General features: G+C 35.1%; 1 protein-coding gene across 2 annotated transcripts in view; it reads right to left on the bottom strand.

Moving 5' to 3' along the window:
* LOC117176767 (WD repeat-containing protein 19) overlaps positions 1–27,627 on the bottom strand; it is a 62,020-nt gene that overhangs the window by 13,037 nt on the left and 21,356 nt on the right. For both annotated transcript variants that reach the window (XM_033367055.1, XM_033367054.1), the window contains exons 2-12: positions 21,718–22,097; positions 12,241–12,451; positions 12,048–12,160; positions 11,450–11,867; positions 11,112–11,345; positions 10,471–10,596; positions 10,051–10,348; positions 8,577–8,775; positions 8,411–8,508; positions 6,937–7,219; positions 6,603–6,825 (exon numbers count right to left, since the gene is read on the bottom strand). In XM_033367055.1, the coding sequence (XP_033222946.1) occupies positions 6,603–6,825; positions 6,937–7,219; positions 8,411–8,508; positions 8,577–8,775; positions 10,051–10,348; positions 10,471–10,596; positions 11,112–11,345; positions 11,450–11,867; positions 12,048–12,160; positions 12,241–12,451; positions 21,718–22,097 (2,583 nt within the window). The remainder of the gene's footprint in view (positions 1–6,602; positions 6,826–6,936; positions 7,220–8,410; positions 8,509–8,576; positions 8,776–10,050; positions 10,349–10,470; positions 10,597–11,111; positions 11,346–11,449; positions 11,868–12,047; positions 12,161–12,240; positions 12,452–21,717; positions 22,098–27,627) is intronic.

Here is a 27,627-nt window from a genome sequence, read left to right as displayed (position 1 = left end):
GTCTCCTGCACCCTCAGGATACAGAGTGACCCAAGCACGACATAACTTTGATACATTTGTTTTAATGTTTGATAAATTGCTATTCGTTTAAACAATCCATATATATATATATATATATACAACCATCGAATGGTTTAACCAGGAGCAACCGTCATTTACAAACAGCACCAGCTCCCAGCAGAACAACGATAAGTCACACTTATGGCCACGTCTCGAGTCCGTGAGATGGGTGGTCACAGGGCACGATAAAACCACAACAAGCCGGCGAAACTCTTCTGTGTCTTGAGGACACGAAGTGATCCAAGGATTACAGCTTTTTGCATCCATTTCGCAAGTGCTTTGGCATATTTTTGGCACACGGGTGCTTCAATGTTCGGAACCAGTGAGCGCTTCGCACCTCCTAGAGCAGCATTGACAAGGATACTTACTTTAACTAAATATTTTGGGTAGAGTCATAGGAGCTCCCATTTGAGGTCCTGATACCTCGCCTCCTTATCCTTCTCCTTAGCAGTGATGCTGTATTCAGCCACAGCCGATAATTCGATCACAAATAAACAGTGAAACTTTGATTCTGGACCTATTCTCGGAAGAACTCTATCAAGGGGCCCCATATCTAGGGTTTACTGTTGTTCATTTCTCAAAGTCTTCGAGGACGATGTCAGGCCTCAGGTGTGCAACCGGAGATAGCTGTCTGAATTGTAGTTCCAGAATATTTGGCACTTTTCTTTTTGGACTTGACTCCATCTCTCTCAGAACGTTCGACAGAAAAGGGTCGCAGCCAATACCGTAAGAGCGAGAAAGATGGTTATAAAGCACTCTCAGAGCCGCGCATGCCTGTAGAGATGCGTCATTCCCGCGTAGGTGAAGCACTCAGATATTATGTGTTCTGGTACTCAGCATTTACATGACCTGCTCTGCACCTATCTCTGGGAACTTCTTGACATAAAATAAGGTCGCGGTATACTAAAGTGGAAATAACACCGTCCTGGCATGAAAAAATGAAACCCTCTATACCTGAATTAAGCCCTGATGATCTAAAAGGAGCAAAAGTTTTCTTCTTCGACAAGGACTGTTAATCTACATTTCTGTGAAAGTTTCCGTGCATTTTCTTGTCGAGTAGCTTTTGGCTGAATTTTTCAACTTCTGCATTCTTTACTTCGGCCGCCAATCATCTTCTGGTTCCTAACCATTTTTAGGAAAGGTTCTCTGCCATTTGCAACGATTTAAGCTTACTTAAAACAATTCGGTTATGAAGGCAGTGGAGATTCAAAGTTCGCGTCCGCCTTCAAGGCATGAGATGTATAATCGGGGAACTGGCGAACTGATATGCAAGATCTTATACATTTGCATGTTCTTACGTGCGGTGATATAAAGGGCCGTAAGCTCGTTCTTCGTCCATTGAACCGCTCCAAACGAGTAGAGTATAACCGGGACTGCTAGCATGTTAGTCGCAGATACTTTATTTAACGCCGACAGATTTGAAGAACAAATGTAGGCCGAGAAATCAAAAGGGCCTAAGCGTCAAATTCCAACTTTAACAGGACGTCGGAAGAAAGTTCGTATTTTTCGTTTTTTTTTATTTAAAAAATTGTGATTTTAAAAAATTCTTTCTGTTACGGAAACACGTTGGTATTCAAAAGTAGACTTTGTTTATTTGAAAACTATTTGCGTTATGAGACACAGAAGTTCACTAGCAGCCTAACTCGAGGGGTACTGTAGAATCAAAACTGCCTAACTCAAAGAGCCATATACGTTAACTTTTGAGGATACTCGCGATTCACAGCTGAGAAAATCCACTTTTGAAGTTTAAATTTTGAAAACCCGCTTTTCGAGAAAATCAAATTTAAATTGGCGAGTGAAATAAGCGCACGTGGTACCTTTTCTTGTAGAATGATACTTATAATCGCTGATTTTTTAGAGCCTTATTGCTAAAAAAAATGCTTTTTTTTCAGAGTTCGGGTTCTGCAAGATTATTGTATTAACATTTTACATCATGCTACTCATAGGAATGATTCAATCCATTTAGGACACAGAAAGCACTAAAAACTAAAACGTACTAAGAACGCACTAAAAACGCATTTTAAGCACATGTGATACTTCGTCGTGTGGTCAATCGGGTACAGTTCCGACGGCTTTTTTTTACAAAAATGAAAATTTTTAAAAACTGAATTCGGAGATGCTATAAAATATCATAACGGACGTCCCCGGACTCTTTTTTCAGGGATAATAACAAAAAAATGTTATTGTGCTAATTACCAAATTTTATGCATGTGTATTATTTTGTGGTTAGGGTGATTTTTAGCTCTCTGTCATTCCGATAATGTAGGTCTCTATCGTACCGATTCTGTCGGTAAGCACTCTAGAATAATTATGGAGCACTAAACTATCTTACCAGCCTAGCTGGTAATGCAGATAGATAAATTTTGAAATTTTCGGTGTTGAGGGCGTACGAAACAGCATGAAACTTTGAAACTAATGCTCAATTTTTCGCGACTGGGAAATTTTTTATGAAATAAACTTTTTTGATTGTCTGCAAACAAGGTTAGTTCCGGGAGATTAGTTACTATGTTTATTTGCAAGTCCAAAGTTTTCGGCCAAAAATATTGTGTAGTTTGGAAGTAATGCACAGGAGAATTGTAACATACATAACGTCCAAATATACACACGTTGTTAGCAAAATCAACAAAATTAAAAAAAAAAAATACAAATAAAGTTTTCGGGGACATCCGTTAGCATGTTCGCTATCATTTCCCAAATTTTTAAGACAAAATATTGATTATTCTTGAAAAAAGCCGTCAGAACCTAAAACTGGTAAAACCGATGCTAATTCCTAAGCGCTATGCAAATGAATCAGATTTTGCTAAATTAAAACTTTTTTTAATTAAACCAAAACGAAAAGTGTGTGGGGACGTCCGTAAGCATGGTCGCTATCATGTCCCAAATTTTTAAGGCAAAATATTGATTATTAAAGAAAAAAAGCCGTCGGAACCTAAAACTGGTAAAATCGATAATTTTCCAAGTATCACATGCCCTTGAGGCACGACCCAATCACATCATGCTTTCGAAAGTTATCAAGCCTAAAGTCATGCAGATACCCTTGTATAAATCATCTTTTGTTACTCATGGATCAGAATGTACAAATTTTTTTTGAAAGGATCCCGCACAGAATGCTTGGGGAATTTTTTTTGTTGCGAATTTGGTTAAAACTTGGTATTTTTGTAGGTTTATGAAGGGACGCTGAAATATCCATAACAAATTTTTAAAAAAGTGGACAGTTTAAACGCTAGCCGGCGCCAAGCGCTCAAAATCAGAACGTAAGATATATTCGTATAGAATTGAAAGCAAAAACGACGACAAAATCAGTATGACGCTTTAAAATGTGGTAAACATTACGTTTGTCTCAAACAGCGCATTTCCCGCAACGGCCAAACGCTACGCGCGCAATATTTTAATTAAACTGCGACACTCACTGTGGGGGGGGGGGGGGCACCAGTAATGAAATAAGGCCTGTATCAAGCGCTTAATATTTTGACTAAACTGCACCATCCTACCGATAGAAATCTCTCAATATTCACTGAAGATTCTCAAGCTCAGAGAAGCTTCAGAGATTATTCTCAGTAGGCACTCAGGTAGATATTTTTAAAGATCCAGGTAGCTCGTTTAATTGGTCTAAAGGCTTGAAAATGTCCTTTTTCGAAATTTAAATAAGGATTTGATCATCACTAACAAGCAGAGAGGCTATCTCAATAGAGTATCCGACACTTAATAAGAGTCCTTTGTTAAGCTTTTGTTTTAAAATTTAGGAAAAGATTTTTTTAATTTCAAAGTTAACAGCCTAAAACATAATAATTCGGAATCTACGGGTTTCGATTATTTCATATATCTAACTTTTTTTAGATGTTTAAAACTGGAATGAATATAACTTATCTCGTAAATGGAATGAGATACGCCAAACAGACAATATTTTTTAATTTAACTCCACAATAGTATAATAGTATATAAGTTATAATTGTAAAATATTTATAATAAGAAAATTAATAAATTGAAAAAAGCGTCTATAATTTGAAGAAAAATTTAAAAAGGGTGTCGGGTTGGTGAAATCCAACTACTGTAAATAACTCTGCCCGCCCTGTACGTGACGAATACAGTAGGACCATTATATGGCCCTCGCATCACTCATAAAAGGACTCAAATCTCTCAGACTATCTCTAAAGACGAAATCATTCAAACCGAGCCTGCAGATAGCCTGAAACGGGCCCGGCTTTATCGCCACAGAATATTCTGAGATTTTCTATCGATAGGGCATTTACAATTTAAGGGCATCAACGCTGCTTGAATAAGGTCAGTATCAAGTGCATTAATGACACTCATATGAATCGCCCGCTTCTCGCAATGTTCACACACTTTTTATCCTACTTTTTGTCCTACCTCATTGAAAAAAAGGATGTGAAGCAGATAAAGCATGTTTGGTGTTCTTGGGAATTTTAAATCATAAGTGAGAGGAAGAAATAGTATCATTTGTAGAAGGATACTGTGGGGTCCAATGATACAATTTTTTCAAAGATCGATATAATTTTCTTCATATTCTCACTTGAGTGTATGTGTAGCGGGTGTAAAGTTTTATGTATCGGACATAAAGTTCCATATAACGGGCATGAAGTTTCATTAGCAGGCGTAAAAATTTAAGTAGCTAGCGTAAAGCAATGACGCGTTTTCAAGGGGTTTCGGACAAAAAGATTATTAAATAAGGCGCGTATCAAGTGCGGTAACGCTAATCATAAGAATCGTCCTCTTCTTGCAACGGCCGAACGCTACGCTCTCAGTATTTTGTCTAAACAGCAACATTCACAATTTAAGGGCAGCAACGCTGCTTGAATAAGGTCAATTCCAAGTGCAGTAATGTCAATCATATGAATCGTGCGCTTCTCGCAATGTTCGCACGCAAAGCGCTCAGTATCAAGTTCAACTGTTCGAATCATATACCATATATCGCCCACTTCTTACAGTGTTTGAACGGAAATTGATCAATATTTCGAATTAACTGCAACACTCGCTGTTTTAGAGCAGAAAAGGTGATAAAATAAAATGCAATATATAATGATTCTAGTTTACAAATGTTGTTGCTTTGAAACTTTAAGTGTTGCATTTAATTCCAAATATTGAACGCTCCGCGTTCGGAAATTACGAGGAGCGGAGGATTTACCTCCAATTAAACTGAGCTCACTTTGCATCCTTTCTCCACTCAAAGCGGTAAATGTATCAGTTGTGATAAATCTTGCGCGCTTCGCGGTCCGACGGTTTGGGGAAGAGGACGACATATATGATTGAGATAATCGCACATAATTGTGACCTTATTTTAGAAATGTTGCTGCCCTGAAACTGGGAGTGTTGTAGTTAATTCAAAATCTCGAGCGCTTAGCGTTCAACCAGTGCGCGAATAGTTCGACATATATGATTGAAACAATTGCACATGATTAAGACCCGTTTTTAGAACCGACGCGACCTTCAAACTGTGAGTGTTGTATTTGATTCAAAATATTTAGTGCCTAGAGTTCAAGCGTTGCAAGAATAGGTCGATATATATGATTAAGACAATTGCACATAATTAAAGCCTTATTCTAGAACCGATGCTGCCCTGAAACTGTGAGGGTTGCAGTTAACTGGAAATATTGAGTGCTTCGCGTTCGAGCATAGTGAGAAGTTGGCTATGATTTGAACAATAGAACTTGATACGGACCTTATTTGATAACCTTTTGTGTCCTGAAACAGTGAGTTTTTCAGTTATTTTCAAATATTGAGCGCTTTGCGTACGAAAGTTGCAAGAAACGGGCGATTCATATGATTAACATTACCGCACTTAATACTGACCTTATTCAAGCACCATTGCGGCCCTAATATTGTGAATGTTGCAGTTTAGTCAAATTATTGGGCGCTTAGCTTTCGGCCGTTGCGAGAAAAGGCGATTTTTATAATTAGCATTACCGCCCTTTATATCGGCCTTTTTTACCACCGTTGCTGTCCCGAAATAGTGAGTGTCGCAGTTGATTAAAAATATTGAGCGTTTAGCGTTCGGCCGTTGCGAGAAGCGCGCTTTTTAAACGGATGTAATGTTTAACACATTTTAATGCCTGATACTGATTTTATCGTCGTTTTTGCTTTCAATGCACCGAAAGACATTTTGCTATATATTCTGTGCGGGGTCCTTTGTCTATTCATGAATGAAATTTGTTTTAATTTCCTTTTTAACCTGATACGCATTTGTGCTTCTTCAATTTCGTTTCAACTATTTTTATTTTTTTATTTAATTTTTATTTCATTCTAAAAAATGTTTTATTGAAGGTTAGATAGCGAACGATAAAGGCATCATTTACATTTAAATTTCATATGATTTAATTTATAAGTTGAATTACGTATTTAAAAGTATTTCAAAGCTTCATTTTATTGCATCCAATTTTAAAACAGTTTCAAAATTAAAGGGTTTAATTTTTCTAAACTGAAATGTTCTACATTTCACTAAAGTTTGCGAATTATTCAATTCATAAAAGAGTCATTCTCCTGTCTGTCCAGAAAGTCTTATAGAAATAAAATAGAAATGATCTTGCCTTCATAGATTCCAAAATTTCTGCACATTCTTTGCGTAGAGATCGGGAACTATCATTATCCATTGCAATATTAACGCCTTTCCGGCTATCTCCGCATCTTATAGACATCCTTGCTATTCCAGCAAGACATTGAGCACGATGATTTGGATGTTGGGATGCTAAACTCGAAGATACGTCAAGCATTCCCCGCTCGTAATTTACTAAAGCTTTCGGATAATTGCCTCTAAATGAAAATAAAACGGCTTTAAAACGTGTATACTTGTCAGCAGAGATAGTTTCTAGAAATAGTTCTCATATAAAAAACATTCTAATTGATCAGTGATTCTTAACATACGTAAACTCTAACTGCTGAGCATACTCCCTCGCGATAAATGGAATTTCGGCTGGTTTTAGATTTTCAGCTAAATTTAAGGCTTGCACCCATTGCATTAAATCTCTTCTCAAATACAATGCTTCCACGGGTTGCGAAGAACGCAAGAATAATTTTTCGGCCTGGTCATAGTGATTGAGTAAAATACAAATATGACCGGACAATAAGGTCAACTCGTCTATGTTTTCGAGTTTTTGCAGCGCCCATACCATAGAGACTTCTTCAATGTGTCTGTATACTTGCAACGCTGAAAATTTCAAAGAATTAATTTAATTGAAAGCGCTGCAGAAATTATGAACAAAAACATATAAAGGGTAGAAATGCGTAAGTTGTAAAGCGCCATTTCTCACTTTTTCAGGGGAGACTAAAAACAAGTTGTAAATTCAGCAAGACCATTAAAAAAAAGAAGAAAGCACTCTCAAGATATGTCCATGCTCTATCGAATTGAAAAAAGTTTGCATACGAAAAAATATCCAGTTTTATGAAAATTAATTAAACTGAGGACCTTACGATGTTAGGCAGTTTAAAAAAACTGAGAATTAAAACTGTAGCTAATGAATGAATTAATTGAATTGAAGGAAGTTTTCTTGAAAAAAGCCGTCAATTTAATAACATTTCAAATAAATGTATGACTTCGAAATTGCATAAAACTGAGATTTCAACTTTAAATGATGACACCACTTATAATTTAGTATATTTTAAAGAAATGAGAATTCGGATTCTGTAGTATTTAGTACTGAATACAGAGGAAAGCATATATAACGGAGATGAACGGCTATCCAAAGCCACGACAAGAATATGTGCATTGAAATTTATTTAATTGATTTTAATATGGCAAAAAACGACCTGCTTTCAATTTAAGTTCTGTGAATTTGACCGTGGAAGGAATTGTTCGAGATTGATTTTAATGCATTTTGAGTCAAATAGAATTATTTTAGATTGCAATGTTGACCATTATACTTTACGCAAGGAATTAAATTGACTTCAATATTGGCCTCCTCCTTACAGAATTAATCACGAATAACTTGCCTTCAGTTTCTACTTTTTTCAAAAGAATTAAAATGTATTCATCCATTCATAAAAATCATTATGTATCTAAACAGGTTTGGAGTGTAGCGCAAATAGTTGCGGTTTATATGAATTAAAAAGTCAACGGCAAAAAACAATATTCATTTGGATAAGGAAAATTGATTTTGATCAAGTTTAAATTTTGTTGGACGAAATTTGGCGAAGGAAACATTTGATGAACGAAACAAGCATTTGATAAAGGAAAAATTTTGTTCATTTTTTAAAATGTAGCCCCAAAAAAATCGTTTGACAGGAATTTGTATTTGAACTATCTGATTTGTTAAGCAAATAAGCCCGACTTCGAAAATTGGTAGCTTGATTCCTCATGCGTATCCGCCCTTTATTGATTAAAGCTGAAATAAAACCTCACCAAATTCAATGTTCAAACTGGCCAAAGCTCTTTGTCCCAATTTCAACCAACAATTTCTGTCATTCAGAATTTCACAAGCTTCCCATGCTTGCTGAAACCTGAAATCAAATTTTGATCAGAAAACTTTATAAAATATTTTTCAGAGATACGAATAACAAGCAAATACCTTCTGCAAGTCAATTGATTCTCAAATAATTCAAAAACTCGTTTGTCATCCACAACGTTCCCAACAACTTCATGGGAAGTTAAAGTGATTTGTATTAATTTGCCAACCGCAGAGGTCAAAGTGGCTTCTCCTGAGTACACTAACATCGGTATCATTTCCAATGGTAATTTTGTTATTCCGACTTGAACGACTTTCGTGCCTAAATAATTGTACAATTAAGATTAACAAATAATCATGTACTTACAATACACTATTTTTAACTTTTTTCGGCAAGATTAAAAAAATTATGTGTAGTCTTCATTCCTAGTTACGAGCAATTCCTTTCGGAAACACATGGTCCCCCTCCACCTCCATTTCTTCTAAAAAACGGGAGTAGTGGTAGAGTAAAAATGTGATCTCTCGTCTAGTCACGTCGACTAGCCCCGTAAATACGAAATATTTGTAGGCGTGCTGCGGGTCGATTCACTTTTCAATATAAAATTTTAATAGTAGCTAAAGTTTTAATTATTTTATTTTAGTATGTTTGCATTTATTTTCAATGGAGGCAATTGAAAAGAAAAGTTTACGAAGTGTTTTTGTTGTTGTACTTCATTGAATATTTTAATATCACAGTTTCATACAATTTACACAAATGTTCTCATATTTTTTGAAGTACACTTAACTCCCGAGATAAGCACCCTCAGCTTACGCTATTCCTAGAACTTGAGGCCTCGGAATTTGGCAATGTAGGAACCGATCTACCGAAAGAGAGGCCCTGCTCAGTCAAGAGTGACAAACAGCATGAGGGCTGCACTCTCAGTGCATTAGTTGCATCCAATTGCACCATTCGTCGTAACCCAACAGAAATAATTCATGCAACCCTGACTCTTTACGTTTGGATTCCCCCGGTTTATGCTTTCAACCCTAGGGATGCAAACACCGTGTTTCAACCCGCTCTACAGGTATCGAAACTAGAAGTTTCAATAGATGCGCTATGAAAAGATAAGTTATAGAAATGAAATATAATTATAAAATCTAAGAATACTGGTACCCAAAAAATATCTACTATTATATTTAGATTTTATAATCATATTTGACTTCTATAACTTATATTTATTACATGTCCGTAATGTTAATATATTGTTATACTTAAAAAAGTATCATTCAACATTTGGGTATATTGTACAAGACTGCAATATTAAAATATTCATTAATGTACAACTTTTCTTTCCAATCATCTTCATTGAAAATAAATGTAAACACATAAAATAATTGAAACTCTACTTGCTATTAAAATTTTATATTAAAAATGTAGTCGCCCCGAAGCAACCCTACAGATACTTCGTATCGACGGGGGCTGGGCGACGTCACGAGACGAGAGATCGCCGCTCGATTCTACCACTACTGCGGCACATCAGAAAAAATAGAGAGGGAAGCGAATCATGTGTTTCCGAAGAGAACTCCTCCAAGCTGTACAAGTCTGCTCAAACCTAACCTTCTATGTGGTACTTTACGTAAATGTATGTAATAATAGTGTCCTTGTTGTAGACAAAAAATACATTTCGCTCAAACAGATTTTGATCCCAAATTATTCCTTCCACTGAGTCTGGAGGATCTGGCACTGGAGTAACTATTTCATTCACTGGATCGAAAACATAAACATCAGACTTGTCATCCGTAAAACAAATTTGGCTACCATTAGCATCCACGTAAATTTGTTTTATTCCGTTCACGTGTAATGTTTCGAGAGACTGGTTAAATGCTTCCAAACTAAAGTAAGTGATGCGGCCCATCTGTATTAATGATTGGAAATTAAAATAAAAGAGTATTATTTATAAATAATTAATTATATGCTCTGTGGGACAGATAGGCTTATAATATACCAATCTAGGTATATAACTCGTGATTAACTTACATCATCTCCATAAATAAAAAAATCAGAAGATAATACATGGCACGTTACTTTAGTGCTGGTCATCATTTGATCTGGCAACATTTTGGTATCTTTTCCGTTATTTATAAAGGCTTGATCTGCTTTAATCTGTATGTCAAAAGCAAGAAATATTTAAATATATTTTAACAGGAGCATCTGGATTATAATATAAACAATAAGAATTTCGCAACACAGTAGGAATTTAGCTTTACTCTAAAATGAACGAATTTATTTATTTTATATTCAAGGCTGCATAAATGGTAGATAAATAATTTTCGTTATTCTTCAAAACATAGCATTTATTTTCGATATAAAAAGGATTTCTAGGGGCTTTTACATTATTTCTTTATTCTGGCAAACAATTGAATCTTATTGCAAATAATGATTAGCATTCACTGCAAAGGTTCACCTTCGCGCTTCAATCGAACTCACTCAAAATTGTACAATTTCATGTGATTCCAAGTGCAACTTAAAATGATAAGTTCTTCTACTAAATTTGAGGGAAACTCCTGTTCATCAATTTTACCATATGAAAATTCCCGTTTCTAGGTTTTAAGACAGCAAAAATTCAAGATTTCACTAGGCATCATACTGAATATGAATATTTGAAATCTTGTACGTACCGCATGCAATTGTAACTTTCCATCAAAAAGTACAGACGCGTAAGTTTCATTTAAACATATACTATCTACTGTGGCTAAATAATCTCTCTCAAAATGAATAGAAGTACTGTACTGTCCAGAAGATAAATCCCAGAAAAGGGCTCTGTTATTCAATGCCACTGTAAAATGAGTTGGTCCAACTGCGATGACGGACGGTTCTATTATTGTGTTAACTACTTGAGGCTGAGGTTTTATCTACAGTGTCAGTCAATTTATTAAAAAATACAAAATCAAAGTAAACTTTATTTACTAATTTTAAATCATTAAAAAATCAAAGGTTTTTCCTTTTCGTATCTTACCTTATCCAGAGTGTATGAATGAACGGTAACTTCTGTTAAACTCGTCAGTATTGCTATTTTATTGCCACAAACACTTCTCAATTTTGGTATTTCAGTTAAATAAATGAAGACATTGCCACTATAAGTAACTGCTGCTAACATCGTTCCGTCAGCAGACCATTCAACTATATTAACTCCTGTTTCACCAGCTATATTGATCACTTTTTCTGTTTCTTCTAAGCTTTGAAGGCTGTGTACTTTTACTGTATTATCTCCGCAAGTAGCAACCTTTCCTGCGATGTTGTTCAGTGCAATGTCATTCAAGCAATCTCTGTGATTCTTCACTTGAAACAATTCTTGACCAGCTTCTTTAATATGAGTTGATATGGCTACGACGTATCCTCCTTCAAAGCCCACTAAGATATAACCATCTCCATACCTAATTTAACGAAAGACTGAGATATGAAATACTGCAAAATATCTTCTCATTTTGAAACTGTTTTTTTTTTATGAAGAAGATTGAACTTTAATGCATTTGTACAATTCATAGAGCAACACTTTAAAGAGTGCACCGTAATGACTATTATTCGCCAGTTTGTTTAATGTAATAACCACTCACCATTTATAAGAAACGATTCGACCATAACGTTTTTGGAAAGTCAATTCAATTGGATTCTCCAAATCTAGAATATTGTACAAGAAAAGAGTCGTTTTACCAACTATCAAGGATACCTGCAACAATTGTTGACCATGAAAATAAATGTAGAACTTTTTAAATCTAATGTATGTTGTTTAAGACATATTTTTCTTACCGTATTTTCTCCACCTACTCGATGGTCCATTTTCATTTCACTAAATTGTACATCAGACGGATCACCTTGCAGGGGAATTTCTTTACGAGTGTCACCTTCACTGGTACTAATGGATAAAATTCTATCCTCTCCCACTAAGGCCAGAAGACCTTCCAAAGACCAGGCACCATCCAAAATTCGTCTCTTATGCTTTCCCAGAATGGGAATTCGTCTGCGCCAAAAGAAAATTATATTACACTTTATATACAGACTGCTGTATTCGATATGGAATCATTTTCGGGTGAACCCGTGTAAAAACTACAGTTTTCGTTGTTCTGTATATGGGGTAAAATGTGCCAAGTATCTCCAACTAAAATGTTGCTGTCTTCTATCTTAATAAAACTTCACCAGAGTAAAATCCTAGGGGAACTCTATAAATTCTGTAAAGGGGGTACACCTAGAATAACTGGTTGCCAACATACAGGAGCCCGAATTTTCGAAAATTGACCCCGACCGCCAACTTTTAATTGTACATAACTCTTGAAAAAGTTATCCAATTTCACATTTAATGAGGGTTTTGAAAAGGTCTTTCAACGACGGTACCTCTGGAAATTTTTCTATGTACCTTTACCGAGGTTCTGTTGGTTCGGAACCCACCTTAGGCTGTAGGTCCCCCCATCGTGTACTTGATTGCAACCCAGTCCATCAATGATGGGGTAAAAACCAGGCTTTGTCCAATATGTCAGGGCACACTGCTCTCATCAGATCACTTGATTGCATTATAAAAATAAGTCCGTGACTGATAATATATACCGGGACAGCCCCGTGTTAAATAATCAAAATAAAATCAACTCTAACCAAAAATGCCTTCGACATGTTGGGCTGTAACCATCTTAAGCATGTGATAAAAATTGTACAAATAGTAGTAGTAGTAGTTTTACCACGATATATAGGGGTAGGGCATTTTAGATGTCAAAAAACTGTGTGAGTCACAAGTTATACATTTGCCAGACTATGTTAATAGCAAATGAAATGTTGCGGATCTTGACTGCATGCCACTATAATGTCCTCAGATGGGGCATTCAATATCAGGGCAGAAACCATAGAGAATTTAGAAACACAATGGAGGCAGAAAGCTATTCACGGCGAGCACTCCAAAACGTTAGATCAACATGAATTGGATAGTGAGGCATCCAACATTTGGATAATAACGGGTGTTCTGTATCCAGAGACGGAAGGATTCATCATTGCGATAGAGGAGGACAAGGTCGTCAGGACCAGGAATGATCGCAAACAAGTGTTACATCAAGACGTGGTTGACCGGTGCTGATTACGTGGAGATACAAACGATTCCATCGAGTACATTATTGATGGCTGTCGCGTGATGTCGCGGGATGTTACTATTCAAACGGATCATTACATCCGGTCCAATCGAACTGACATAGTGATCCGGGAAAAAAGGTGGAAGAGTCTACATCATCGACATTGCCTATCCACTTAAACGAAACTTGCATTCAACCTATACAACAAAGACCCACAAGTACAGAGAGTTAAGGCATGAAGTAAAGAGCATATGGAGGAATGTGAATCATGCATCTACTCATCCCATTGTGATTTCGGCTACAGGCCATGTGCAGGCAAGATGCACTGAACATCTTGAACATGTAGGAGTCAGTTGGGCATTGACAGCAGCTCAGAAGGCGATTCTATTGAACACCTGTCACATTGTAAGAACCTTTATTGACCATCATGAATTGAGCGACTAAAATTTATAGAGTGGCAGATGGTAGCTCTAAGAAATCATCCATAGGTGACTGTTGTACCTCCAACCCTCGTCGCCGCTCGTAATTGTATACCTACAACATCGTCGTAGGAGATTTCAAGCATCGTATTAAATTAACTTATAACATGCTAATCTCAACTGTCACTTGACTTAGTCCGTGGCTATGATGTATAACCGGATTCACCCGACTAAAAGTTTAAATAATACCCCATACGACCCCATCGCCTGAGAGCTCCGACTCTTACAGTCAGCCACGTTGCATTGGGCTAACTCCACAATGCAACGAATTTTGCAGTTAGTCACCAGTATCGCGCAGTGCCACCCACAATAGGCCTCTCTCGGATGGTGGCCATGGTTCACTTAGGAGTGGCAATAGGACCGAACCGAGGATACGGTCAGGCAATGATCCCAGACAAACGCAAGAACATCTTTTTAAACGGTCGGACCAACTCAGAAGGGACATCCTTACCTGCTGGCAAGGAAGCTCACCGGCGCGAAGAGGATATATGCAAAGCTTGCATGAATTTTGGGTCAATATGCACCCGGAATAGGCTCATAAATCGCCCCAATATTTAAGAGATCAGGTATCCTTTTTAGGCAAAGGGGGATATGAAGCCCTTTATCAAGAAGAAGAACAAAATCCTCCAGAGAACATACCACTCGTTCCAGTAAGACCACCGTTGCAGATAGCCGATAGTGCCAACATGAGAAATAGAAGATCAAAACTCCACCAAAAAGTCTTTCTCTGGGTCGACAAATTAGCTGAAGCTAATACTGCTGTCCCTGTTTTGCTGCCTAAATATGTTGATCTCTGGAATCTGACCTGTGCAGCTTACGAAAAGGCAGTCTCCCTGCTCAGCGAAAATAAAATTATTGATACTTCAGTACACTTGAGTAAGACTAAAATTGAAACGGCTAGACTGCATGCACAAATTTTCAGTGCGTGATTAGTAACATAACATCAATTAAGAAGTTCACTCCAAAAGTTAGAGCACTTGCTCAAAACATACGAAAAGCAAGTCACACGCTGTACAAGTGTAAACTGTTGACCACCAAGCAGCACTGGACCCACAAAATAAGAGCTCTTTCAATAGCCAAAGAGCGCGTTGTTAGGCGAGTAAAGTAGATTCAGCAAAATTCCACCTTTTCTACTCACCCTTCTTGTCTTTTCGACAAAACGTCATGTGCCGTTGAAAATCCGCCTAGTCGAGAAGACATTCAAGTCTTCTTGAAACAAGTATTTGGAGATACTCATAAGCTAGAAGAAGGCGCTTTAAATATATCCATGTTTCGTAACTTTTGCCAGAAGCAAAAGTTGCAACGTCCAGAAGAAGAATGTCGAATAACTACTGCTGATGAAGTTAAGAAAGTTATCGCTAGAACTAAAAACTTTTCAGCGACAGGGACAAATAAAATCAACAACTTTTGGTGCAAGCAGTTCACTTCTACGCACCAACATCTAGCTCGTATATTTACTACTTTCTTAAACGGAGAAAAACCCATCCCGCAGTGGTAGTTGAAAGACGCACGGTACTGATCCCTAAGACCGAAGATTTGTCAAGTACAAGGAACTACCGGCCCATAGCTTCTTTAAAATCCAGTTACAAAATATTCACTGGCATCCTCAAAGAGAGGATATTAATATCTATCTAGCCGGGATGGAGTGTAATAGTTAAACAACGCGGATGCAAGAAAGGACTGACTGAATGCAGAGAGAACCTGTTAATAGACAGCTCTATTATCCAGGATTCCATCAGGTAACCACGCTATCTGTCCATGGCTTGGATTTATTAACGAAAGACATTAAATAACACGAACCATAAGCTACGTACTAAGCTCATTGAGTACTTCGAGGTACATATAAAAATATTGAGATGTATGAAAGAGCTTATGCTCTTGTGGCTGATACCACCTTTTATATATGGATGACCTTAAACTCGCTGCTTCTTCAAAAGAGAACCTTACAGTCCTTGTGGCGGCAGTAAATAGGTACTCTAAAGCTATTGACATGAGCTTTGGATAGGACAAGTGTGCCTGCGTCCATCTAGACCAAGGAAGACTAGAAAATACATCAACGCGTGACGATCAGGATCTTCAATTGATAGGTGGAAATACCATTCAACACCTTGGCAGTGGAGAAACTTATTCATATCTTGAAATACCGCAAGCGGAAACCCAAAATGTGCGTGTGTTAAAAACGGCCCTTGAAAAAAGGTATCGCAAAATTCTCAGAAAAATTTGGGCTCCCGAATGATCTGGGAAGAACAAGATCCAGGTGACCAATATTTTGGCCGTTCCTATACTGCTTTACACGTTTGTTACAGTAAAATGGAACGTCGATGAGTGTCTTCATCCAAGAACGGTTCTAGCTACAGCCTGCACAGTTCTAAAAAGCACAGATTCTCTAATGCGACTCGTACAACAACATTAAGTCGTCAATGTTGCGGCGTTTCTCTACCGAGCCGCAGATAGGGCAGCAGAAGAGCTTGGTCTCGCATTTGATTCCAGCGACACTACACATGACCTAGCATCACTTACGCCTTTGTTGTTTAAAAGTCGTGTACAGCATTATACGTAGAGAAGAGCCATCGATGGGTCTATCAAATTTTTTTTTAAAACTGCTAGATTAAGATCGGAGACGGAGGGATTTCTTTCCGCTTGTCAAGACAGCATTATAGATGCCTTAATTTACAAAAGTATGCACAAAATATTCACGCTTCGTGTACATAGACAGACACAAATCGGCTCTAAAAATGTTATATTACCAACTTCGGCATTTCTATCGTGTTTATTTAATGACCGTCTTCCCATACGCCCAGGGGAAACTGGAGTCCGTTGTGGAGAATGATCAGTGTAAGATCTACTAAAATTTCTCGTTTTCCACCACTCAACGTATCAGTGCTACACAGCTACTGAAGACAAAGATAATTTACGTGATTGAATTCTCGGCACCAGCCGATGGTAATATCACGGCAAAGGAGGAAGAGAAACGGGTGAAATATCAGGCTCTTCATTTCGAGCAGAGCAAACTGTACCAGGCTACAAAGTCCATCTTGTGGTACTCATAATCGGCTGCCTGGGAGGTATGAAAGCTTCATTTCTTAGCCAACTCAACAAAATCCCGGCTTGCCAGCCTCAGGCTCAGACGATCGCAAGTCAGAAGTAAAACGCTGTTCTTCTGGGATCACTGCATCGGATCCGTCAACACTGTTCCTGCTAACATTGTACAAAGGTTGGTAATTCTAAAAAAGTATCCAGAGGTGAAACCTTCACTTCCAACTGTACCGTCTGCCACAAAGGTCATCAGCGGCTAAAGACCGCACTCTAAGGAACAGTGTTTTACAAATTATCTTGCATAAATTTCCCTTTCTTGCTTACCTTCTAGGACACAAGGAGCAGGAATGGATAACGTACACGTTCCAGTTACGTCCTGATTGGTTGCTTTAAGGAACCATGATCATAGCTTCTGGAGCCGACAACTTGTCTCATAATGATACGTAATCGAGGGGCTATTCACTCAGTTACGATGAGTGCAAGAATACCGGGATTTCGAAGGGTGCGCGATCTTGACTCAAGATGAACTCAGAGTTGCGCTGAGTTGAGCTCAGTTCGACCTGAGCTGAGCGGAATGAGCCAGAGTACGTCAGAGTTAGCGAGAACGGATAGAATACGGTAAGAGTGGAGATAGTACGCCGAGAATATAAATGAATTCAGAGAATACATGAAGATCGGAAAGAGTTCAGAATGAGTTGAAAGAATACTGAAAGAGTTTTTCAATTATTTTTTGTCAATTCAAAGAAACCGGTCGACCGTATCAAATCTGCGAACAATGAAAAAGGTCGTGCGGCTAAGCGAGCTCCGTACGATTGAACCTCGCTGACCCAAGAATGACCGCATGTTTACTCAAGAAGAGTTTACCTGATTCTCCGAGGATGAGCACAATTTTGTAAGAGATGGTAGGATTTCTTATGATCTGTCGGATCTTCGAAGATTCATGGGAATTCACTGCGCCAAAAATATGACTTTTGAAACTAAACTCGCGAAAACTGGGCTTTTGCCAGACTTTGACGGAAAAAAGTCTGCAGGGAAGTTTCGTGGACGGAAAACTTCCAGTAGCAAAGTTGTTCCTTGATGTTTAAGAAAAGCTTTGACAAAATGTGAGCTAAACCGTTCTCTTTGTTTAAAAGTTACGAGCAATTTTGTATTGCCGCGCGCGCATTCGACTCGAGTCGACCGGCCCCCTCGTGCCAACCATAGTGGTCTAGAATAGGAATTTATTGTTCATAATCGCACACAGGTCGTATTTCTTAATCGATTTTAAATTCCTTTTTTTTTAGTGAAGCTCAGCATTAAATTTTTACGAGAATTTTTATCTCGCGTAAAAGTACAGAAGAGTTTTGGTATCAGCTGAAATTATTGAAACTTAACATTGCTCTTCAGAATGAGCTATACATAGAATAAGAATGAAATATTATTTTTCACAAATCATCCAAATAAACATGTTTTATAGGGTACAAAATTAACCCAACAAGTGAAAAAACGGCGTTTTCGAGTTTTAGCTCTAATTATGAATTTTTACGTTTTTTGAATGCAAATTGTTGTTAATATATAAAATACTACTTCAAACTCATAATTATATGCTCACATGAATTAATTAAACAATTTATTATTATTGCTAATAATATTCAATTTCTATAATGCTAGGAAATTTCGGTTCTTGCTGAAATTTTCAACTTTTTGTCCACTTTGTACTTAGATGGAGGCAATAATTTAAAAAATCTAACAAATTTTATTGTTAACACAAATTATTATTGTTTAAAACTATCTTCTCGTATATTGATTTATATTGATTTTAAAAAACGCAACTTTCTAGCATTATTAAAATTGAATATTATTCACAATAATAATATATTGTTTAAACAATTCAAGTAAGCATCTAATTATAAGTATGAAGTAGTATTTCATGTGTGTATATTTATTCGCATTCTGTAACTCACTGTGGTCAGAAATGTTGAGTTTGAATAATTTCAGCTGATTGTAAGAATCTTTCTGAATTTTTCCCCGAGATAAAAATCCTCTTAAAAATGTAATGCTGAGCATTTCTGAACATTTCTAGATTACTGTGGTCGGTACGAGGGCGCCGGTCGACTCGAGTCGAGTGCGTGCTCGGCTACAAAAAATCGCTCGTATCTTTTAAACAAATAGAAGGATTCGGCTCAAATTTGGTCAACATTTTCCAGAAATATCAACGAAAAACTTTGCCACTGTCATTGTCACAACAAAAATCATTGATTTCGGTGCAATGAAAATTTCCGGTTCTTATTTTTTAGTAAAAAAAAACGATTAATTTTATAAGAAAAATTTCTGAATAAAAGTTGAGCGGCTCGTCAAGCCGAATTTTTTCATATTTTTTGCGCAGTGAATTTCCCAAGTTGGTCATTTGCGGTCATTTTTCCGCGTTTCGGCAATGCACGGAGTACTGAGAGAGCGAGCCCAAGCGCTAAGGACGTTATGGAATCCACACGTTTAATTGGATGGAAAATATTGGACGAGTTGTAGAAGGTCATAAGAGCGCGGGTGTCCCTCGCCAACTAGCGGCAGCACTAACAGGTGTTATCGAATCTGCTATTGAACAAGTATTCCTCATCTCCACAGCATGAAATTTTCCCAACAAGAAATACCGCCAAGAGAAGAACAAAGTGAAAGTTAAATTCAATAAAAAATCATTTTTAAGTACCACTGTGAGAGGCAAGCGGGCTCACACCAAAAACCACCTTAAAAAGTGAGAGGCAAGGAGATTCTGAAAGCATCTTCAAAGGTAACAACCAAGCAGAAAGTCAGTGGTTCTAATACTTGATAAAAATAAGTTTTCTGTGAACATGTAACCAAAATTTTAATTTATTCTCACTTTCTCGTAGTTGAAGAACGATTTAGAGATCTTCAAAAATAAAATTTTAAAATTATTGCATTGTACAAAACGAGAGTTAATAATAAAATAATAAACGATTTTGGTGGATGGATCTCCTTGACAGTTATATTTCGAGATGCTTTTTGGCGAATCCGCTTGCCTCTTACATTTTGGAGTGTTTTTTGGTGTTAATCTCCTTAACTCTAACAATTTGGAGTACTTTTTGATGCGAATCTCCTTGCGGTTTACATTTTGGGGTGCTGTTTGATGTGAATCTTATTACTTCTAACGTTTTGGGGTGTTCTTTGGTGTGAGTCCCCTTTTCTCTCACAGAGAACACTTGGCAACTTTTTACCCCATATAGAATCAAGTATATTTTTTGACAGCTTGATTTTTCGCAGTAAAATAAACAAGCATAACGTTCTGTAGTAAGTAATAAAAAAGTAACAAATTCAACACAATGGTAAATAATGCCAAGAATTACATAAAATGATATTAAATGCAGCGGAATGGCCTGCTTTGTTTATTTTATCACCAAAAGTAAAAAAAAAACAAAGTTGCCTCAAAGCAGACTTGATTACATGTGAGTAATTCATTCATTTTTATTTTATAACACTTACAGACAAGGGAATCTGAGGTTGAACAGATTCCCCCTGACTTTTTTCCTTGAGCATGCGATAACAATGTAATGTGCCCTTAACGATGTTTTTTTCAAATTTTAACCAATATCAACATAAATCTTTCATAAATAAATATATGTATCGCATCTTTGTATGAATCGATATTTGAAGTCGGAAGATTTACTTTTAAACCAATAGAAAAAGCGTTAAAGTTTTGCGTATTTTTATTCTTTAACAAATAGACGCATATGTCATTACACGCTTCAGGAAAATTCGGCACTTTATGGTAAATATTTCAATTGTAACTTCAAACATATGTAAAAGGACTAGTATTGAATAATCGTTTTGAAAGAATGTTCAATTTAATGTTATAAACAAACCTGGTTGCTCCTAATTTTTATACGAAATAAGGCATGCTCTAAACATTATTCTCTTCTGAAAATACTTCAAATTGTTAAAGAATGGAATATTTAATTTATTTTGCCATGGATAAATTTGGAGGAAAAGAATACTAATTTTGGGCCTCGCTTCATGAGCTATGATCCGGCTATGAACAAATTATAGTATTTCTTAACAAAAGCGTATTAATAATTATGAAATCCTTTCTTAAATCAGAAAGTACTTAAATTTGTAATCCATTATATTGGATAATCCATGCTAAACTTCAAGTTTAATTATTATATGTGGATTCAGCGACTTAAAATCCTTGGACACTCATGTTGATCAAATTGTACCTGCTTTCGATTTTTTCAGCCGTCATATTGGATCAGCTATCTAGCATTTTTTAATTCTGTCATAAAATTTGAAATCAGCGAACCAAAAAACTTTAGAATACTCATTTTCATAGAAATCGGTTCATGAATGCAAATTCTAGAAGACGACCGATGTGTCTTTCAAAAAACTGTTTAAAGAAATTTTAAACAATATTTTCAAACCCGAATATTTTAACAATTGATTATTTTACCATCACAATGATTAGGCCAAATACAAAAAAAAAACCTATTTTAGAATATTTTTGCAAAAAAAATTGCTTCTATCACAAGCAACATTAATGCAGAGGATCGCCCATATACAGAAAAACTGACAACTAATTCTTCATACGGACAGTCGATACAAAACATTCCTGTTTTTCAGTTTCTTCCTTTTTAACTTAAATTAATAAATGAATGGTATGCGTTTATGCCTACTTTGAATTCATGTGATCGTAAATAGCTAAGTTTCCTTTCTGAGTTCCAACAGCAAGTAAAGAATTCTTCTTCGACCATGTCATGCATGTAAGAACATCTCTGACTCCTGCATCGACTGCAGATCGTTTACCAGTGGTAGCATCCCATATCATTATAGACGGAGAATTATTTGATATAACAGCGAGTACATCGCCATCGGTATCCCATCCAAATCCAGTGCACAGACCGCTCAACTTAAAACGATCTTGTATTTCTGCCTGTCTGTCAAATATCGCAACTGTGGAATCGCACCCGGTGGTTGCCAAATGTGTACTATTTCCAGGACGCCAGGCAATGAATACACTACCTGAGCCATGAGGCTGGTCTAAGCGATGTAAAACCTGAGAAAATAGTAAATCTTAATTTAGACGTCCAATATTGGGATTGATGGTCTACCATTTCGTCACCTAGTGCCGAAAACTGGAACTAAAAAGAGTAGGTACAAATTGTACCTACTCTTTCTAGTTGCATAAAAGTGTTTTTAGGGTTCTTTTGTGAAGTATAAAACAATGATTGAATACTGAAAACAAATATTCATTAAGAGCAAATAGTTTTAAATAGAACTTCCATCTTATACAGTGGAAAACACATTTTTTAAAAATAGGTTCTTTTTTAAACACAAAATTATTTCACTATTTCATATAAGTTTCAATACATGGTACGTCCTAAGTAAACTTTAGTTAATGAATTTAGCGACAAATTTTATCCAGATTATGAAAAGGAATACGAGTAATAGATGGTTGGAAGTTAAATACGAATTCTAAACTAACTTTTCGTTGAGATTTTTAATTTCAAAATAAGTCCTTTTAAGTTTATAATCTCTTGAAAATCACAATAAATAGAACAATTGTTGTTTCTATTTTAGAAAAATATTTTCTGTCAAAAAATATGTTTTTTCACTGTATATTATGTACTCGTATATTGTATCTAAAAACATTAGTTTCGGATAAAGACTTATTCTTATTATCTAATAAATACTTCAAGCTCCACAAAAAAATCGTTAAAACACTTTTATGCAAAAATTAAAATGTATCTTAAGGTATTATACGGATACAATTGTTTTCTGCAATTTTTTTTTTAAATTAGGACTATAAATTTATTAGAGCGTTATCTAAAGTTTGGTCTAGTTTAAAAAGGGCTCACTATTTCGAAGTTGAAATAAGTAAAATCCAAAATCGTATCTTCTGCACATAAAGCCTATTCCCGAGGTATTGAAAATATAACATATTTTAGCATAACGCCTAAATGGTTCTAACAATTTTCGACATGAAGTTGGAGCGTCTTCAATTGTTCTTCGCATGGATAGCTCTTTTTCTGAATTAATCCGTGTAATACCTTAAACATCGTAACTATTCTTTCTAGTTCGGATTTTTGTCACCAGGTGGCGTATCGCAGTTTAACCATTCCCAATAAGAGAATGATTGAATAATTTCTTAGACTTAAGGTATAGGGTACCATGGTTATTTGCTATGTTTACTATTAGTAAGTTCTATGGTCATAACAGATCTATAATAATGGGAAACCTATTGTTGGCTAAAATCAAGAATCAAAGATCTTGCTCTTCTTATTTGACGATATCAAAATAATCTGTACCGCATAAATACGCGATTCAAACGTACAAGTTTCAAGTCGAATATAGACTTAAAAATTACAAGTGATAAATGCATGGTGTAAATGCACATGTAAATAAACCGACTTTAGTCACATAATTATGTGATTCAAATCTAAATTAAACCTTGTTCGTTGATTAAAACTTTAAAATTATCAAATAATTTGAGTCATATAGATCAGGGCTCTTCAGCGAGAGGAGATTCGACCGCAAATACTCATTTGCCACATGTCTCGTTTCCAGCACAACGAACCTCTAACAGCTGTAAGTGAGACGGAATTTTTCCGTGCTAAGTGAGGCGATATAGTGGTGGAAACGAGACCTCTTCAAAATGAGTATTTGGGACCAAATTTCCCCTCGCTAAAGACCCCTGATATAGATGACTCAAACGATCGAAAATGTAAGATACGCAAAATAAATGTGGCAATTTCGCGAGACGCTTAAAAGATTATATTGATTGTTGTCAGTGGTTTAAGTCTTGCCCTAACAGTTTACAGCAATGCACGAAAGTTTAAATTTAAATGGTTAAAAGTTTTATTGTTATATCATGCCATGACATTTTAAACTAAATGAAATATTATTGAAGTTAAATAATTAAATCTTACTTTGATTATTTACTAAATTGTTTGAATTTTGACAAATAAAATAACATAGGTCTTGTTCAAGTAGTTCAAAGGATATTTTTGCTGATTAATGAAAGCCTTGTCCTGATTTTTCAGCCGTTTTATTCAAATTAAAAATGTCGAAAATTTCGATGAGGTGTGCTCTTATCCTGATTATTGTCGAAGTAGCTTCAGATCTCGCTCTGCCTATTTTGAAATAAAATACAGTGAGATCTGTTGCATCGGGACTCGTCGCATCACAATCCTCGGAGGGAAGTAGTCCACACTCGTAAACTTCTCCACTGACCGTGATAGGTAGGCGCACGCGCCTAAAAACGCAGCAAACTCCACGCGACGAAAGTTAGTGCGCTGTAAGCATTAAAATTGATCGGCTTTTAATGGTCGGTGAAATATTAGGACCTTGTACATTTTAAGATACATCACTACCAGAAGGTGTAGTTAAGGTTTGTTTCTGCGATCTGTATCTTGAATTTTGCGATGAATCAAAAATCTTTCTAATGAATTGGCAAATTTCCAAAATCCTGAGTTTAACCGGGCTCAGCGTTAAATTTGTTTGTTTTGGTGAATTCTTTTGAACGGTTAAATTTAAATTTAAATTTATTTTGCCGGTTGGTTTGGGTCATATCCTAGCTTTTCGGCCTAAGGATTGATTAATCAATCATTTCGGACATAATTCTCTCTCTCTCTCTCTCTCTCTCTCTCTGCATTAAATTGATCTTGACTCAACATTAAAATCGTCCTTGTTCGGAAATATTCTTTTCGTCTTAGAAGAGGAAGCTCAACAAAGCTCAAGCCTTAAAAGATACTGAAGCTAGCACGTCAGTACCCTTTAACCAGACGGTTTCGTTGGGACAAACTTACGAGACGGTGGCCGACAACCACATATGCACATTTATTGCACTCTCACGTTTGGTTTTAGTTACTGTTACTCGGCATACCTGCTCAGCTGCAGGAAAATATGAAAAATTGACCAAGATTTCATCTGTTTGCAATCCGCGTGAGAAATAATGAATTGGCATCTCATAAAAGAAAAAAACCAAACATTCGTAAAATTGTAATATAAATAATTGAGTAATTTTGGTATTCATAAAAGCTACTTTTATAACCTCAGACATAGGTAAAATACTGATTGTAAAGAAAAATACTTAAATACATATCCAGGGTGTCTAGCGTTTGTGGAAAAAAAAATCGGGACTTTTCCAAAATTTTCAGGACAAAAACTCATTTATTTAGGTGCCTTTCTAAAAATGCGTCAAATGCGAAATTTTCATACGCCCCTAAAATCCGATTTTATGGTCAAAAAACTTTTTTTTTGGTAATTGTTCATTTTACCACTGTGAAAATCAAAAAGCTGAAATCGAAAATATTTTTAAGTTATCCTTTTATTTACTCCTTTAACTTAAGCGTATATAATGACATTTTTACAATCCAACCATTTTGTGTTGTTAATATAATTAAAGTGAGTTAAATTCCGTGTGTAATAATGTCTTTTTGAATGACTCATTTTCTAGCTATATTTTTAAATGAATAGTTCTAATTTCAACTAAAAAAGATCATTTTTCAGTAAATAAATACTTCAACAATATAGTTGAATTTTTAACCAAAGATGAATTTTTTAACTGACATGATGAATATGCAAGCAAACAAATTTTTAACAAAGGAGGTAAAATTTTGATAAAAAACCAAAATTTTCAACCTGCAAGAAGAATTTTCTACAAAGCAGTTGAATTTCGAACCCTGAAATATTAATTTTTTACCAAAAAGACAAATCTTCAACAAAATAATTTAATTTTAAAACAAAGAGAAGAATTTTAAATACCAATAATGATTCTTCAACCAAACAAAAATTTTAACCAAGTAGTTCAACTTTTAACCCAGAAGTTTGATTTTCTTGCCAAAAAGACGAATTTTCAACAAGTAAAAATTTTTCAGTCAAGAAAAAAAAATGTCATCCAAATTGACAAACTTTTCAAAAGAGTTAACTCTTTAACCAAACAGTTGCAGTTTAACCAATAAAGAAGAAATTTCAATCCGAAATATTAGCTTTCTACCAATAAATACGAAGTTCTAACTAAAACAGATCAATTTTCAACTAAAAAAAAGGAAAAAGAAAACATTTTTAGCCCAAAATTGACTGGTTACATTTTTAATTTAAAAAAAAAATTAATTTTCAACGAATAATATAATAGTGGATATATCAAACACAAAGGATTACTTCTTCATCAAATTGTTGATTTTGCAACCTAATAATAAACTTCTTAACTAAAAGTATAATCGTCAGGAGGAAACAACTGACGAAAATTAATATGAATAAAAGACCAATAACTTACTAACCAAAAATTATATCAGGGTCATTTTTTAGTATATTCTACTCAAACAATTGCATTTCTCAAAATTACCCTTAAATAATTTTTCACTCGGCAAATTTTGAAAATAATTATTCTTCATTTTTAAAATAATATGTTTGATATTACCAGATCCAGACGCTTTGCTACTGGCACTTTTTGTTTTCTTATTATTAACTTAAGCCTCAACCAAAACTGACAAATTTTAAAACCAAACAAAAATTGATATTCCTAAAAAGAGTTGAATTTTTAACCAACAAAGATTTTTTAGTCAATGAAGAAACAAAATCTCAACCATAATGTTTAATTTTCAATTAAAAAAAAACAAACGAATTTCCTGCAAACCTGTATATAGTTTTCAACCCAAATATATGAATTTTCACCAAAAAGTTGAATTTAAAAAAATATGAATTACTTATCAGAATAATTAAATTTTCAACTAAAAAAAGATAAATTATCAAGCAAAAATGAAATAGTTATATTTGCAGTTGAAACATTTATTTTAAACTAAATAAAACATCAATTTTCAACCAAAATAAATGCATTTTTTATAAAAACAATGTGTCTTCTACCACAAAAATTTATTTTTTAACAAAAAATTGTATTAACCAAACAGTTCAATTTGCAAACAAAGAGAATAATTTTTCACCCAAGAAGATTTTTTCATAGCAAAATACATAAATTTTCACAAAAATATTTACAATTATAGAATTTTCAACCAGAGAAATTAATTCTCAACCAAACGCAATTTTCATTAGAAACTGAAAAATATGTAGTCAATTATTAATTTGGAAAAAATTCGAGTAAGTATAAGATATATTTAGAAGTTTTGAAAAGATTCCAAAATAATTTTATAGCATGAAACAATTTGACGATTTTGTCAACAAAACGTAGATTTTAGAAGATTCTGAACACAATATTTAGAAGCTTTCTAAGTATTTTGAAAAGTTTAAAAATAATACAACAATTTTATCCAAATTCCTAAGAAAACTAAATATTAATTTCTCATTGAAAAATTATTTTAAAAAACATAAATTTTTTTTAATTTTCAAATCAAAATATGGAAGATTTTGAAGTAATTTATTTTATTTTGTCAAATTTTCAAAAAATTGCAGGAAACATTCAAGTCCCAAGAAAATAACAAAATTGGCAATAGATTTCTGGAAAATTTTTTAATGTTTTTTTTTTAATTTTTAAGAGTATATTTAAAAAGATTAAGTTTTCTAATTGCTTAAAATAATATAACTTAAAAAATTGATAATTTTTTTATTAATTTTATAATTCAACATTTTTG

This window comes from Belonocnema kinseyi, chromosome 7, assembly GCF_010883055.1.
Source record: "Belonocnema kinseyi isolate 2016_QV_RU_SX_M_011 chromosome 7, B_treatae_v1, whole genome shotgun sequence".
NCBI classification, from domain to species: domain Eukaryota; kingdom Metazoa; phylum Arthropoda; class Insecta; order Hymenoptera; family Cynipidae; genus Belonocnema; species Belonocnema kinseyi.
The sequence above is the reverse complement of the archived record's forward strand: the minus strand, read 5'-3'. Positions and strand labels throughout refer to the sequence as shown.